Source organism: Talpa occidentalis, unplaced genomic scaffold (genome assembly GCF_014898055.3).
Source record: "Talpa occidentalis isolate TD23 unplaced genomic scaffold, MPIMG_talOcc4v2.1 talOcc4.7, whole genome shotgun sequence".
NCBI lineage: Eukaryota > Metazoa > Chordata > Mammalia > Eulipotyphla > Talpidae > Talpa > Talpa occidentalis.
Window position 1 is genome coordinate 111045089 of NW_023605083.1, and position 16810 is coordinate 111061898.

Genomic DNA, 16810 nt, shown 5'->3' on the forward strand with positions numbered 1-16810 from the left:
GAGCTGAGTGTGCAGAATGGATTGCTTCCTGCCCTATTTTATCTTTGCAAGATGGAGCTAGAAGGGAAGGTCCTTTACTTTTATTTTCTGGTGGCTTCCTTATAGCACTAAGTGAAGAAAAGGCCTGTCCAAGGCCCACTTAGTCATATCAGTGCGGATCGATAAACTGGATTCGGTGAGACCACGAGATCCTTGCACTTTGAAATGACTTGGTTTAGTTCACAGGGAACCAAGGACAAGTCCACTTGCTACTATGCCCTAGAGACATAACCTGGGCCTCTTTCCCCAAAACTCTCCTGGAAGTTCAGATGGAGAAAAAACTTTTAATCTTATTTTCATTGATCAAATTCTTTCTCATCAACCACAAATGTACAAAAGGGCCCTAAACCCAGAGGCCAGATGACAGAGCCAGCTGCAGAATTGACAGTAATTCTTTTGGCTACTCTATCTCAGTCTTAGGTGCCCCCAACAGTATGGCATGTTTGAACCTTTGTATCCAGGGCTTCATGTTGACACAAAGCTACTATATGCCCTTCCTAGGCTGAACTGGGAATGACGCTAGCAATGCTTATTTCTCCAACTCTGTCCTAAAAAGGAGGGTCTTGAACCTGTGACCATTGATCTGTACCTTTGAAACTGTTTGAAAATGGATGGGGACATAAAAGGAGCAAGCTGGGCCTAGGATAATGGTAAATGCAGGGACTTGAGGTGGAGTGGTGGAGAGTGGTGTGGGCATGTCTAAAGCATGCTGCTGAGTATTTCTGACACCTGGGAGGTGGTCGGGCTCTCTGGGCTCATTTCTGGCCCAGTGGGGCTGGGCAGGGCAGCACCAGGGGGCGGGCTCACTGCAGTCCAAGACTTAGCATCAACCATGGCCTCGGAGTAGGGCTCCATGTAGATGCTGCGGACCAAAGGCCTTGGGTCTTGGAGGCTGCTCTTCCGCTCCTCAGGGAGGCTGGTGGAGTGGGCCAGAGACAGACCCCGGGGTGCATCTGGGGTAGGTCCAAGCTGCTTGGTGGTCTCCCCAGGCTCCTGCACCAGGCCACAGGCTCGAGACAGGTGCTGCGTGTAAACGCCCTCGGACAGCGACAGCGACTGCGTCTCACTGTGCATGCGAAGCCAGCGGTGGTGGCGGCTGAAGCCTCCATAGTGCAGGTGCTTGGCGGGCTTTCGCTTTCCCAGGAATCCCAGCGGCTGCCGTGCACTCGGCGCCATCTTGGCGTGGTTCTTGGGCAGGAAGCCGGTGAGGGACAAACTGTGGAGGAACTCAGCGCAAGAATGGTCGGAATCCTGTCCTTGGACGCGGGCCTGGGTGTCCTGGCTGGGTCCCAAAGGACTCTTCATGTCGTTTACCTGCAGAACGTCAGGGGCACTGCCGCTTAGGCCGCTTAGTGCCTGCTGGGCGATGTCATGTGATGACAGGTAGACCAGGTCCAGGTCTCGGGGACTCAGAGCATCACTGGAGTCGTAGTCGCTGTCGGTGGGGAGGAAGACTTCCGAGCAACCTTCTTCATCAGAGCAGGGCTGTGAATCTGCGAAGCCAGAGACCCAGGTTAGGAAAACGAGAAATACAGCCCAGGCTTGCCTCAAGGGAGCAAGATCCAAGGGTCCCCATCCCCAGCCCCACTTACAAGGGACCGTGTTTTGTTTAATCATCTGCTCTTACCTCTTGAAATTAATACTTTTTGAGCAGGGTCCCCACATTTTCATTTTTCATTTTGTAAACTATGTAGTGGATCCTGTTCTTAGCTTGAAGAAAAGGAAGCAAAGGAATTTTGACAGGTCCCTCTGGGCCGCATTGGGGTGAAGGTAGGGGACACATCCTTATATTCTTCACATGTACTTTTACTAAAGTGGGCATATGTGGAGAGGATGAAACAGGAAACACAGCTGGGTCTTATTCATTTATTCATTCCCTGTTCTAATTTCAGAGATGATTTTTGCACTTGACAAAGTAGCAGGAATTTAAAATGGGGAAGGAATAAGAGGAGGCACTGTGATGTCCCAAATCAGGGAAACTTGGTTTTAAATTCTACCTGTCCTCCATCTACTTGCTCTGTGACTTTGGGAAAGCTACTTCATCTCTTTGGGCTTCAGTTTTCTTATTTATAAGATGGGGTGATAATAGAAACTTCTAAGGGGTGATTGTAAAAAATCAAATTGATCATGTGTATAAACACAATATTGTCAGGTGTTGAAAAAGAAAAAAAAAAGGTCAAAGAAAAAACAAGAACAGGTAAAATCAGGGTCATAAACAAACCTCAAAAAACGTATTGTAGTGACCACAAGTGAGCCACAAGTTTATTCCACAGATACTTGTGATTTAATGCACTCTATTTCCTCATGAACTCCTCCTCCTCAATCAACTGTGCATTTCTGTAGGTTAAGGACTATCTAAAATCTTTTGAATTTCCCACAGGCATCAACTCATCACAGTAAGTCCTTGGTAAATATATGCTAACTTTGAAAATATGCAGGTGCTCTTAAAAAGAACAAGAAATCTCTAATCTACAAATGTGAGGCAATTCCGATCAAAAATCCCCATAGGATTTTGTGGAATTTAATAAATTGATTTGAAAATTCATCTGGAAGAAAGTTTATGAACACGGCTAACATTTTTAAACTATAAAAGGGAGGAGTTTGATTTACCAGACATCAAAACATACTATAATTTTTTTCTGTTGGTAATTAAAACTTTGTAGGATTGGTGCACATATGGACAAATAGATCTGTAGAACAGAAGAAGTCTAGAAACAGGGTTAATTATGTGTAATTAACAAATGGTAAATATAGCTTTTAAATATGGGAGTTAATAGACCATTGGGTACATAGTGTTGGGACAATTGATTATCTCTTTTGCAAAATACCTAGAGAAATCTTTACCTAGTACCATATATAAAAATTAATCCATATGCTTTAAATATAACAAGCAAACCCTACCAGTATTAGAGACAATATGTTTATAATTTTTGGGTAGGAAGGTCTTTCTACACAAGACAAAAACCACAGAAGTCAAAAAAAAATGACTGATTTAAAAAAAAGTGACTGATAAGCTAAGGTAAGATATCATAAAAATGTAAAAAAGTTGAGAAATAATGTGAATACAGAAAGATTAATGTCCAGAATATATAAAGAACTAAAAATCAGTAAAAAGTCTATTTAAATGAATTGAAAATAAACAACACTTCAAAGAATTAATACAAATGACAGACATAAAAAAGCTGCTCGACCTAGAGAGACTATAATTACTAATTAGATCAGAAATAGGAAGTGGAAATAGGAAGTGGAAAAACAAGGCAGTTATTTTGCTTTATATATTTGCTAAAAATAAAAATGATAAGCTAATCAGGGATGTTCATATAATAGGTGGGAGTATAAGCTGAAACAGCTTCTTAGATAGCAATTTGATCAAATATATTTAAAACAAATATATTGTTTATCCTAGAAAGTCCTTTATTTAGATATTTATGTTTGAGAAATTGCCACTATGTGTATGTACATGGAGGCATTTATAAGTTATTTACTACAGTGTGATTTATAATAGTGAGAAACTAGAAATAATCTTGTGGCTGAGAAGGCTGTGAACAGAAGACTCAAGGCACAGAGATATTAAGAAAAAGAATCCATTGGCTCTCAGAATTCTGCAAGAGGATCCAAATTCAGGACTGGCTTGCTGATTAAAAAATACAACAGATATATAAAGTAAAAATCCACAAGGTTAATCTGTTCATGGTGAAAAATCACACATGATAATTATAATGTTGCAAACTTCAGGGAAAAAGTTTGTTTTGTTAGGGAGTCAGTAACTTCAGTAACTTATATAAATAGGATTAAGGTTTCTTTTGTTTTGGGTACTAAAAAGAGATGGAATGTTTTTCCTTTTTTTTTCTTGTTTGTTTATTTCAGGGTCAGTTGTAAAGTGCTTCTTCTTTTTTCTTCCTGCCTTTAGAAGATGACATGTGTGCTTACTTATTGGTTGGCAAGATTTCAGTTTTGTTCTTTCATTGCTGGTTGCTACTCAACATCCATTATCCTTTTTTAGTTACAATCTTAAATTTATTTGGGACACCGCATTTTTTTCAGCTTCTCTTGCAGCTAGGCATGGGCGTTATAACTAAGTTCTGGCCACTGCGATAGAACTGGAAGTATTATATGAAACTTTTGGAAGGCTTCAGAAAGGGAGCTGTCTTAGATGAGAGGTGGACCATTTTGTTCTTTCTCTTCCCTTCTAGTTTTCTGTAACAGAAGTGTTGAGTAGGCTCATGAAATAATCTTGGAAATGGAAGCCATGTGCTGGGATGATAGAGCTGGAAAATGGAGTGTGGTATTGGAAGACCATGGAATTGGGCTTCTTTCACACAAGAGAGAAAGCTTGTGTTTATAAAACTCTTTCCTTCCCCTCCCCCCCTCCTGGTAACTTGCATCCAAATTTAATCCTAATTGATGCAAACCTAAATGTCTATCAATAGGAGAATGGTTAAATAGGGCATATCCATACTATAGAATACCATCCAGTGATTACAAAGAATAATGACTATGATTTTTCTATATTTTGAGTTCTCCTTTGCTGTTCAAAGTTTTCTTCAAACATAGTCTTCCTTAGGAAATATCCCCGACTGTCCTAGAAGGTATTGGTCACTTGTCTGAACTTTGGTAACACTCCTTGCTTATGTTTTTCTTTGGTGTTGAGCCTCTTTAGATTTATCTTACTGTCTTCTTCATGCAAATATAATATCCTGTTTGCTGGTTAGACCTGAGCCCTTTTTGGGCAGAGATACTTCATTTATTCAGTGACTCTCTTGTTTGGGCTCCTGCTCTAACAGAAAGGTTGTGCTTGATGCCTAAGTAAATATAAAATTATTAAGAAATGATCTGTGTCTCAAGGGAATTTACTGTTTTAATGGAAATGCTGGGTAATTATGCATCTGTGAGACAGGAAGGACAGATTTCACAAGAGAAGTTTAGCAAATAAGATGAAGGCTTATCGGAAAGATCACATTTTATTGGGACAGGATTGATAAAATACTCTTTTATCTCTTATTTTTTTCCTTCCATTTACTCTTCTCTATTTTCTGTCTATATGGATTTCTTCATACACTTTCAAAAATATACCACAGTAAATACACCAATGATAGTAAGAGGATTAGATATCAGAGAGGAAGTAATACTGTTTGACTATAATATAGGGAACATGAATGGAATTTTGGGTAAATGAAAGCTACTAAAGTAAGATGCTAGTAAGAGGCTACTAAATTAATTGCACTCTTGGAAATTTAGCCTAGAAAAGTTAAGGCTTATTTTCATGCAGGAATTTGAACATGAATATTCATAGAAATTTTATTTGTGTTAACCCCAAACTGGGAATACTGTAGTGCCTTTCAGTGTCTGACTGGTTAAATAAACTGTGGTATGCCCATACCATGGATTTACAACTCATAAATAAAAATAAAGAATTGCATTTAAGTAACATTTGTGAAACAATTATAAATATGAAGAACAGATTTGTAGTACTAAGGGGTAGGGATGCAGGGGGATTAGTAAGGCTATAATGGGGTGACAGGGAGTTTTGTGTTGATGGTACAGTTGAGTATCTTGATTCTGGCAGTAATCACCCACATCTACACATATGGTACAATGGTGTAAAATTGCACGCACAAACCTGCGTGCTTATGTGTACACACACTCTCTTGCATGAGTATAAGTATTACTAATGAAATATGTATTAGTTCTGTAGATTGTATCAGATTCTTGGTTGCACAAGAGCTGTAGAGGAGGGACTGGAGGAAGGATATATGGAAATTCCTGTACATTTTTTGGTAACCTAGTGTTAATAGAATTATTTCTCAAAATTTGTATAAGAGGAAATTTATTTTTCTGCAAAGAGATAGGGTAGAATCAGAGAATAATAGTGAGTGCCCAGATAAGTTTGTATCTAACTTGTTAGTCAATGGGTAGGTATTAAAGAGTTTTAAAGAAGTAATTGGCAAGATGGGAACTATTATTTAGGGTAAATGTCTAAGCAGGTAGGAGTTAAGATTAACTGGACAAGGAGGAGACAGACTGTGGGGGGTGTGGGGGTGTGGGGCAACTAGGGGCTGTGGTCCAAGCTATGTTTAAAAATTTATCTTGCTCAGATTGTGGGACTAACCACAGTAGTGGCTATGTGACTCTCATTCATTCAAATATGCTTATTGAACACCTTTTTTTTCTATTAGACAGACATGGTCTCTGCTTTCAAGCAGCTCACAGAGCATGGAATAAATGATAAATAAAAAAATTAGAATCAGAAAATATGTAACATTAATTTTAGATATTATAAAATTTTTTGAAGAAAATTAAATTGAGTTTAGCTAGAGAGTAATTTGGGATACTTTTGACAGTGTAGCCAGGGGAGGCATTTCGGCAGTAAAGGGTGGATAGGGGAAATGTCAATGATCAGAGGGAACCAGCTTTGTGAAGGTTTTTAGGGAAGAGTCCACCAGGCAATTTGGAGAGTTAAGTGCCAAGACCCTGTGCCTGGAAGATAGGTAGCATTAAAGAGAGGATTAAATTGCATTAGGATTGGGCAGCAGAAGAGATGGTAAATTTAATTTGGGACAAATTAAGCTTGAGGGATTGGCCAAAACATCCTGGAGTAGATGGATTGGAAACCTGGTGGGGTAGCATGGTTGAGGGAAGGTATTTGTGGGTAGAGAAGAAGGAACCACTGGAAGGGAACTCTTGAAAATATGAATGGTGAGGCTAAATGTCATAATATGGAGGGGTGATCAGTTATGAGTACCAGTGCTGCCATGAAGGGCACATGGCTTGGGAAAGTTAGAAGGACACATGGCTAGGGGAAAAGATAGATATTAAGAGATTTGTAAGTTAAAAGGAGAGAAAACACGTAAAGGTTTGGCCTGAATGACTGATTTTCTTGAAACAAGTCTTAGTAATTTCCCCATCTTTAATGGGGAAAAACTGTGCACAGGATCTCAGAACTGTTGGTTGTCTTTGATGATGGCAGGGATAGGTGCCAAAGGTTGATGAGGAAGAGAGGTTAACTGAAGATCTGAAATTGCACTTGAAATAAGATCTATGCAAAGAAATGATAATTGTCTTTAGTTGAACTTCCTTCTCCATTTAACTGATCACTTGTCTATCCAAGTGTACACTTGTATTCATTTATGTCCACAATAGTAATAATACCTGGTATTTATTTAGTGCTTGCTGTGGGCTAATCTTTGTGATAAGTGCTCGAGCTTGTGTAATGTTTATAACAACTCCTACAACTTTTGTATACAAGAATACTGAAGCTTATTAAAATTTATAAATCATATAGCTGATAAATGGCAGAGTAGAAACCCATAGGTTGATTTGTCTGAAGACTTGCTTTACTGCCATTCACCTTAGCATTTCCATAGCTTTCTGTGGAAGCTTCCTGAGGGCTGGAACCTGGTTCACTGAAAACTTTGTGTGATACCCAGACAGAGTTATATTAATTAAGATTTTGCTGCTGCTAGAGAACCATTTTAGGTCTTTTATTAGCTACCAGTGGCTTCTATAACAAATTACCATACACTGGGTGACTTGAAACAATAGAAACTTATTCTCTTACAGCTCTGGAAGTCAAAAGTCAAAAATCAAAGTGTCAGCAGAGCTGTACTCGCCCTGGAGGCTCTCTGGGAGAAAACTTTCTTGCCTTTTCCAGGTTCTTACGGTTGTTGGCATTATCCCAATTTCTGCTTCTGTTGCACATGGACTCTCTTTTGGGGCTTCTATTTTGTCTCTTAGTCATTAGATTTAGGGTCCACTGGACAATTCAGGATGATCTCATGTCCAGATTTTTAATTATAGCTACAAAGATCCTTTTTCCAAATGAAGTCCTATTTACAAGTTCCAGGATGTGAACTTATCTTTTTTAGGGGAACCACCTTCAGCCCACTAGAGATGTGATGGTAAAAATGACTTGAAATAGAAGAATCTGTTCAATGACTTGAACTAGAAGAATCTGAGGAGTTTGTCACACTTTCTTTTTCTTTCCAGTCTATGGTCAGATCAAGAACTCTGAAAAAACAGTTTGTATTTTGACCTCTCAACATAGAAATAATGAACATTTGTTTGCAGGGAACTAAGATGTATAGGAGATGTGTTTTAAAGGACTGATACTCTAATACTTCAGTGGAGCATCATATTCTAAGACCCAGTCTCTGAGCTGATTTACTCTACTCAGAATTGTACTCTCTCTATATATTTCTTATACATAAGAAATATAAGGATGTATACACACAATATTTCATTTTTCAAGGTTTATTATAAATTATTCATTTGCATGTTTATCTCCCTCATTGCTCTATGTACTGTGTCTTACTCATCTTTGCTTAGGTAAATGTTGAAGAAGTCAGTCAGTGAAGGAATGAACTAAGGAAGAAGTCAAGAAAAGGGGCCTGTATTGATAGAATTGTCTTTTTTTCCCAGATCATCTAATCTGACAGTGGACATATAAGCAGGTCATGAAGACTTCCCAACTAGACTGTGACTTAATCATCATTGACGTATCGGCCTCTTGCTTTGTATTTGGTACCTACAAGGTGCTCAGTAAAGAATGTTGAGTTGAATTAAAACTGAAACAAATATTGAAATCTGGGTGCACAATGAGTGAGATTTGACTGCCTCTTAAAAACAAGATTGAAAACAGCCCTGAACAGATCTAATTTACTTAATTTGGTATAGAAGCTCATGAAATCAATCACCTACATCATTTTGCTTTATATCTGGTGATGCTTGATTTAAGAATCAGCACAGGTGTAGCAGAAAGAATAGTTGCCTTGAAATACTGGTCTGAAGTCCTGTCGCACTCCTTAACAGTGTATGTGACCTTTAGCAAATTACCTAGCCCCGCTCAACCTTTTCAAAGAATCTGTAATGTGTAGGTAATTTTATTGCCAGTCTTCTAAAAGTGCTATGAGGAATAAATCAGTTTGTTAAAATACTAAGTGCCTTACCACCAGGAGCTATTAATATTATTATATTATTTTCCATCCTTAAATAGAAAATGACTAGAAAACAGGCAGTGACTCATTAAAATACAAACCAATAATCAGATATATTTTACGATTTTGCTGTGAGAATGATGTTGATAATAAAAGGGGAAAGTAACCTCTTGTATGGTGTGTTCTGTTGGTGATGATATGGTCCAATACTGTATTTACTGACCAAGATTTAGCAGTGAATTAGTCAATGATGTAACTCCTTTACTATAGCTCCCAAGAGCAAGGGAGGCAGGAGGAAAATCAAGAAAAGAACTGGTTATAATTGTAGTAACCCAGGAGGGCGATGAAAACAGGCTTGGCTATGGAGTGGTAAATGTTACCATGTTGGTTCATGGATCCACACTTGGGAAACACAGCCCTAGTGGGAATCTAAATATTTGACTTCCATGGTGGTTGTATTATTTATTATAAGACTTAGTGGAACCTATTGCTTAGAATGGGATACCCCTCCCAGAACAAACTGGGAAAATCTCCAGGATGCCAGCCAGGGCACTGAGGAGAGTTTCCAGGGACTTAGGCGACTGCCACTCCCTCCCTTCTTGGAAAAGAATGCAAAGTGCAGCTTCCATCCCTAGATCTAGGCCATATGCTCCATTAAGCACTGTAGGAGCCTTGCCCAGTTGTTATTTTAATAAACGTGGTTGTGCTCCTCAATTTCCCTTAGAGGGCTCACTGGGCAGGCCAGCATTGGTAGAACCTTGAGTTTCCCCTCTGGTTGACCCAGGAGCTGTTTTATGAAAGTTCTACCCATAGTATTAGTGCTGGCTTAGGAAGTTTGGCTTTCTTGCCATTGTAATGGGTGTTGCAACTCTTGGTCTCTGTGGGTCAGGCCAACAATAGCAGAGTAGAGTGATGTGGATTTTGAGGGCATTATGGAGAGATGACATTTCAGAAAGGAATATTTGATTTAAAACTATTGCTTTTCTATTAAAGGCAGCAGGCATGGCAAGACGGAAAGAAAGGAATTATAAGCAACATTTGCCTTAAAATCTAATTTCCTATTTTTAATGTATCACTATTTGAATTTGCATTTTTCATGCTTCATTGAATCTATCAGCACTGTGAGTAGAACTGAAATAATTTATAAATAATTTTAATAAATATCTCATCAGGCCTTGGGTAGAAAGAACCTCAGGGATTTGTCCACCTTCTAATTTCCCAAGAGAAAAAAAATCTCTTTTCAGATTCCTTCTGATATTTTGAACTGTTAATTTTATGCCATAGTGTTCTTGACAAGATCTGGGGAAAGGTTACCAGGGAGATTTACATCTGGAAGATCAGGATAATCTTCAAATGCATCTGAAGGAAACAAGGTCCCCCTCCCCTGTGTTGCCTCATCCATGCGTCACTAGGAGAAAGAGCAGTATTGGAAAAAAAAATTGCTGCTGCCTGTGACCACTATACCCACAGAAAAGGAGTGGGAGAAAAAAATACCCATGTGATGGACCAATCATTCCACCCCCTGCCTTGAGCTGCCTTCTCGAGGAGCCAACTTTCCCCCTTGGGTCCTTGGGAAATGCTTAATTTTAATTGACTCAGAGGAGTTCTACTTTGTGTTTGAAAACCACACAGAAATGGGAAGTGAGTTAAAGAGTTCTACTCCCTCCTGCCCCCAATACAGAGTGTATCTGTACACACACAAACAAATCCAAGGTACTCAACAGCCTTACGATGAAATCTTAGGCTGGCACTCGGTTTGTGATAGTCTCTGTGTTTCCAGCAAGCTCCTCACAGTTCTACCCACACAGAATGGAACTGTGTTGCAAACTTTGCCCTGTGAGCAACCCAGTGGGGATGTTTCTCTAAATTGGATTTTCCCCCCTTCATAAATGGTTTCCAAACAATTCCAAGTGGCCACACTAATGGAGAGGACAGAGTAAGCAGGAGCAGATTTCATTGCTCTGAAATGCTTTTGTGAGGGGATAGGACATTAAATGTTTTTCCCAGCTCTCAACGTTTCCCTGTCACCGGGTTCCATTTTTCATTTGCTGTCCTCCACTTTGTGTTTCATAGCCCATGGAATCTTGGCTTCAGAGAAATAAATGGACCCAGGAGAGAGTTATATTTTAAGAAACAGAATGATGATCACTCACATTTTAAGTTAATATTAAAATCTGAATGCAATTGGCTAGATCCTCCCAGCAGGGAGTGTGTGTAATCGGTCCTCTGGCCAACATGAGTCTGGCACTTCTGTGGTACAGGAAAGGACACCCCATCTAGCCAGGGGACCCACTTACAACCCTGAGACTGAGAGAAGATTATACACCGGCTATGTTCTATGAGCAGAGAGAGGGCAGGGCGGTGAGAATAGAAGTAAGTAGACTTAAAGAGTTGTTTATAGAATTAAATGAATTGGGGAACAACAGAGGACATGCCTATTAGGCCTTTTAAAAATGTCTTTCAACTCTATACCTCTTTAGCTACTGCCCTCCCTCTTTTGTTCTACAGCCATGACTTTTAAAGAGTATATCCTTACTAGTTCCATTTCTTTATTTCCCATCTATTCCTGATCTCCTTATGTTCAGCCTCTACCTCCTTCCCTCTACAGACTGCTGTCATCAAGATCACTGATGACTGCAGTGTATTCACAACAGCCAAATGTTGGCAACAACGTAAGTACCCATTGGCAGATGATTAGGTAAAGAAGGTATGGCGTATATCCATAATGGACTACTATTCATCTATAAAAAAGATGAAATCCTGCTGTTGCAACAACGTGAACAGACTTGAGGGTATTATGCTAGTAAGGCAGATAAAGACAAACATGATTTCATTCATATTGGAGATAAAACTAATGATCAAACAAAGTGAAAACAAACCCTTAGATTCTAAGAACAAAATAGTGGGGAATGGAGAACGAGAGTGGCAAATTGAGTAGTAGGGGTTAAGTGTATGGTGAAGGACAGCAAACATAATGTAGTAGATACAGATACTGATTTCTAATATTGCATGAAACTGATGTAATGTTGCAAATCGTTATTTCTTTAATAAAGATTACTGATGACTTCTTTGTTCAAAACAGATCAATGGATTCCCCCCGCCACCCCCAGATTTTACTTAACCTATAATCATCTTTTGAAATTTTATTTTTTTGAATCTTCTTTCTCTGGTTATTCCTTCTTAGTCTAAGGATTCTTGCTTTACTTTCCACAGGGATCCTTCCCTAGTTTCCTCTTCTTAATCCACCTGCTCTCTCCAGGGAATCCCAAGCATTTTTGGTAACAACATCATTTATATGTCAATGGTTCTTAAATCTATCAGTCCAATTTTCTTTTCCGAGCTCCAGACCCCTTATAGCTTGTTTTCTCCTGAACATTTCTCTTTGTGTAAAATATCCTGAGCTAACTAAAATTCAGCATGCCCAACCCCCAAGCTTGTTTCTCCTATGTAACCTTTTTTTTTTCTCTTTTTTTGGTAAATGACATCATGATACCCTGAGGCACCCAAGACAAAAAACTTGGTATTTCTTCTGTTAATAGTTTCCTAGTTGATTTCTGTGCTTCCAATATTGTTCCTGTATCCTCTCTTATACAACAGCCAGATTTAATTTTAAAGAGTAATTTAGATGGTATCAATCCTTTCTTTAAAGTGTCCAGTTACTTTCCATCACAAGTAGAATAAAACCCTAATTTCTTACCATGGTGTAGAGACCCCTGTTTGATCTGGTCTCGGCCTTTCTCTCCACCCTTTCTCTCACCACTAACCCCTCTCCCGTGGGACGGCTGCCTTTCTATCCCTCATCCATCTCAGGGTCTTTTGCTGTTTTGTTGCCTGGAATGTTCCAACTCGAGATCTTTGCATTGCTCTGAGAGATCTTTTACATTGCTTTTTCAATGGTCAGTCAAATGTGACATACATAGATAGGTTTCTGCTGATCATCCTAGTGAGTTCAACACGTTCTCTGCCCACCCTGATTGCTGTTGTGTGTCATATAGTTCACTGGAATTTTCACTCTCTGAAATTACCTTGTTTACGCTTACATTGTTTGTCCCTCTTTCTAGAATGTATACTCTGTGGGAGCAGAGACTTTGCTTTACCACCATATCCCTGTTACTTTGAAGAATACCTGGCATGTAGTGGGTAACCAATAAATATTTTTTTCAGTGAAAAAAAAAAGAGGAACAATGCCTTCGACTCCTGGGTTCAGGCAGGCTGCTTGCAGTTTCCTAAACTATAACATAATTGTACATTCTATTTTCTCTGCCTATAATGTTCTCTTATGTAATCAACTCCTGCTTACCCTCAATACTTGACTCTGTTACCTCCTTTAGGAAGCTGTCTTTGATCTTAAAAGTTTTATGATCAACAGCACTAATAGATCCATAACACCATATACGTATCCTTATCATAGTACATATGAATTTCATGAAATTTTTGCTTAATGTGTGTCTCTCCCTTTAAACTAGCTTCTGGCAGGGAGTGTGTATTCCAATGCAGAGGGAATACAAGCAAGTGTACACAAGGAACTCTATTTAATTCCTTTGTGGAATTACTTAGTAAATCATAGAACCTTTTATAATATAAATGAGCTGTCTCTCAAGTTTTTCCCCTGGCCAATTTTGAGTTTTAGATACTGAGCTGTTTAACGTATATGAGCACACACAAACTCACTTATAGGAAAGGCTCATATCCCCACCAATGTTTTCTAATTAAGAGCAATAACATTAATTATAGTACCACAATTTATTGTGTATTATGTGCCATGCATCTCTAACATGGATGATTTTATTTACAAGCAGCTCTTCAAAGTGTAGATATTATTATGCTCATTTAAAATGTGGAAACAGAGACTCAGAAGTAGTAATCTGTTCAAGTTCATACAGCTAGTAAAATAAAGCTGGGATTTGAATCCAGGGCTCTACTTTCTACAATAAATCCAAGGTCTTTCTGCTGCACCATGCTGCCCCCTATAGGGCAAGCCCACATTTCAGAACTGTTTTTTATAATATTATTACTGTAATGCTTAAAAATGGGGGCGCTTATGAGCTACAGAATAAAAAAAAAGATGCTTTGAATGCCATTATTTTAATTGGCTGGAAAAATGGCCACATGTCCTAGGCAAGAGCATTATATTGCCTTTGACTGGTATGCTTTTTCTGTGCTTATAAGCATAAAGGTGTTTTGTAGAAATTTCTGTTAACCCACCCATGTTTTTTTGGTTAGATTTTTCACGTGAACTCAAACTTTATTCCCAAGAGCTAATTGCTAGGCACCTCCAGCTTGTCTGTAAGTTGTCTCCTCTCGTTGTATTCAGGATAAGGCCAACCAATTTATTTGGCCTCGGTGTCAGGATTCTAGTCTATCCAAGGTTTCTCTTTCCCACCTTCCACCCCAGGACATTGGTGTCCCGAGGGTGGGAAGTTTGCCTTGAACTCTTAGCCAGACTGGGACCTACTGCCTGCCCAATTCCTGTCAGGCCCTATTTACTAGAGAGTGGACCTGTTCTCCTTTCTTACGTGGTTTTGGTCAGATTCCCTTGGCTGACCTGGCCCTCACCTGGCACTGCTGTCTCCATTCTGCATTTCTGCAGCCTTACCCCTACTCTATGTTGTTTTGTATCTGGAAGCTTGAATAAGAACTGGACAGAGGGCCTCCCCTGGTGGCGCAGTGGTTGAGCCCTGGGCTGCGAAGCTGCTGGCAGCCTCTGTAGCACAGGTTCGATCCCCAGCTACTGGCAAGGGTCCCGCACGGCGCAACAGACCTCTCCTGCCGCCTGCTGCTTCCCTCAGCAGTGTACTTTGGTCCTTCTCTCTGTTCTGCTCCCCGCTCTGGCTCTGGTGAATCCTCACACCCTCCCGTGCTTCTGACTGTACCCAGTGCTTGTATAAATAAATAAATAAATCTTAAAAAAAAAAAAAAAAAGGAACTGGACAGAATCTACCACCTCTAAATGGTGTTGATTTCAGGTTAGTTTCTGATTCCTTCACTGGTTTTTTATACTTTTAGACTCTTACCAGAGAACAGTATTTCCTACTGCTCGCTGGGACCAATATCTCTGCACAAAAAACCTCATCAGTGGAGAGAGGACCAAGAATGTATAATTGAGATGTAGAAACTTGGGCCTCCCTGGTGGTGCAAGGGGTTAAGTTTCAGTGCTGTGGAGCTGTCTGCAGCCACTGCAGCATGAGTTCAATCCCAGGCCAGGGAGCTGCCCCACATGGTGCAGCAGACCTCTCCTGTCTCGCCCGCTGCTCCCCTCAGCAGTGTATTTCAATAGATCCGCCTTTCCTGTTCCTCTCTCTGTCTCTGGTGAATCCTTTCACCCCCCCTCCCTGCACCTCTAGCCTGTACCCCCAGTTCTTGTATGCATAAATAAATAAATTAAAAAAAAAAGAAATATAGAAACTTTAGGTCCTATTGCTTACCACTCACTGCTTTTCTTCTGTGCATCTCTGGGGATGGGGATGGGGATGGAAGACAATCTATATGTGATGATGTGGAGTTGATCTTCTTTAGGTTCTGCTCAGCCGAGGGGTCGAGCAGCTTAGTGATGGGTAAGCCAGAATTTGGCTGTTTGTATCTTGCATACTGCAGAGCATCCATGATCCACCTCATTTCACGCCAGACTTCATCTATTTGCTTTGGAATGAAATAGTAAAAGACATGAAGGTATCAAACAACAATTAAAGTGGATTAAATTTCCCTGAGAGTCTAAGGTGGTCCGTTTTCTACCGTATTGGTTTAAGCAAGAATAAAATACTCTCAACATAGGTCTGCTAGGCAAGAAATACTTGTTCATTGTAATCTTGTGGGTCTTTCATAATTTAAATGGAGAGGCTATGTTGTTTAGTGCAAATCATGGAAGACCTGGATTCCAGCTGGGATCCAAAACTCAGTAGCTCTGTAAAATCCTTTGGAAAGTCAGTCGACCTCTTTGAGTCTTTGCTGCCTCATTTGTAAAGTGTGGACAAAATCTCTCTCCTATTTCTGACAGGACTACTATGATAATAGGGTGAAATGACAAATTTGAAAGTACTCTGTGAAACTGTTCGGTATATTTCTCACACATAAGGGCTGATAAATTCTTGGAATATGTGAAATATTCCTCATTAGGATAGTGTCGGGAAGGTATATGATAAATTTGAATTTTAGAATACTTGAAATACAGTTTTAACTCTTATAAGTGAACTAGAAAAAAAGCTTTATTGGAATATTTGCCAAGCAGGGATTATTAGACTTATTGTAACAGGAAGAAATAAGTTTACATATTACATTTGTTACTTTTAATATATAAAATAGGTATTTCTAAAGTATAAAACAGCCTAAGCAAGTTATTCCTCAGTAACTTTAATATCCTTATGTTTTTAGGGTAGCCCATTTTAGAGCATTACCATTTTGATTTTTGGGCTATCAAAGTGATTCTAGAACAACATTCATTTCTCTGAAGCCTACTATTAATGAAAGCCACTTATATTTTTGTTTCTATCTCTGTAGATGGCATAAGTTCTTCCAGATCTTAATAGGCACTGGCCAGTAACTTTCTGGTTATTGTGACTGTCTCTAGAGGGGGACTTTAGTTAGACATTTTTTCATAGTATCCAGATAGGGGCCTATGGGACAAGCTTTGTATCTGATTTTACTTGGTCCCTTAGGCAAACCACTAATTTTTGGGAGTCCATTTACTCAACTGTAAGAAGAGGAGGTTGGACTAGATGATGTCAAAGATCCCTTCCAGCTGTGATACTTTATGATTTATTATTAAAGAATATTTGGAAAGTCGGTGTCACTGAGCATCCATATAGAAAATATTCACTGCCTCTAATTATAGAAAATTTAAA

General features: G+C 39.4%; 1 protein-coding gene across 1 annotated transcript in view; it reads right to left on the reverse strand.

Moving 5' to 3' along the window:
- Positions 1 to 338: 338 nt before the first annotated feature.
- ANKFN1 (ankyrin repeat and fibronectin type III domain containing 1) overlaps positions 339 to 16810 on the reverse strand; it is a 577395-nt gene continuing 560923 nt past the window's right edge. Inside the window, exons 25-26 of the mRNA XM_054689196.1 lie at positions 15398 to 15611; positions 339 to 1532 (exon numbers count right to left, since the gene is read on the reverse strand). Coding sequence (XP_054545171.1) covers positions 739 to 1532; positions 15398 to 15611 — 1008 coding nt within the window. The 3' untranslated portion in view covers positions 339 to 738. The remainder of the gene's footprint in view (positions 1533 to 15397; positions 15612 to 16810) is intronic.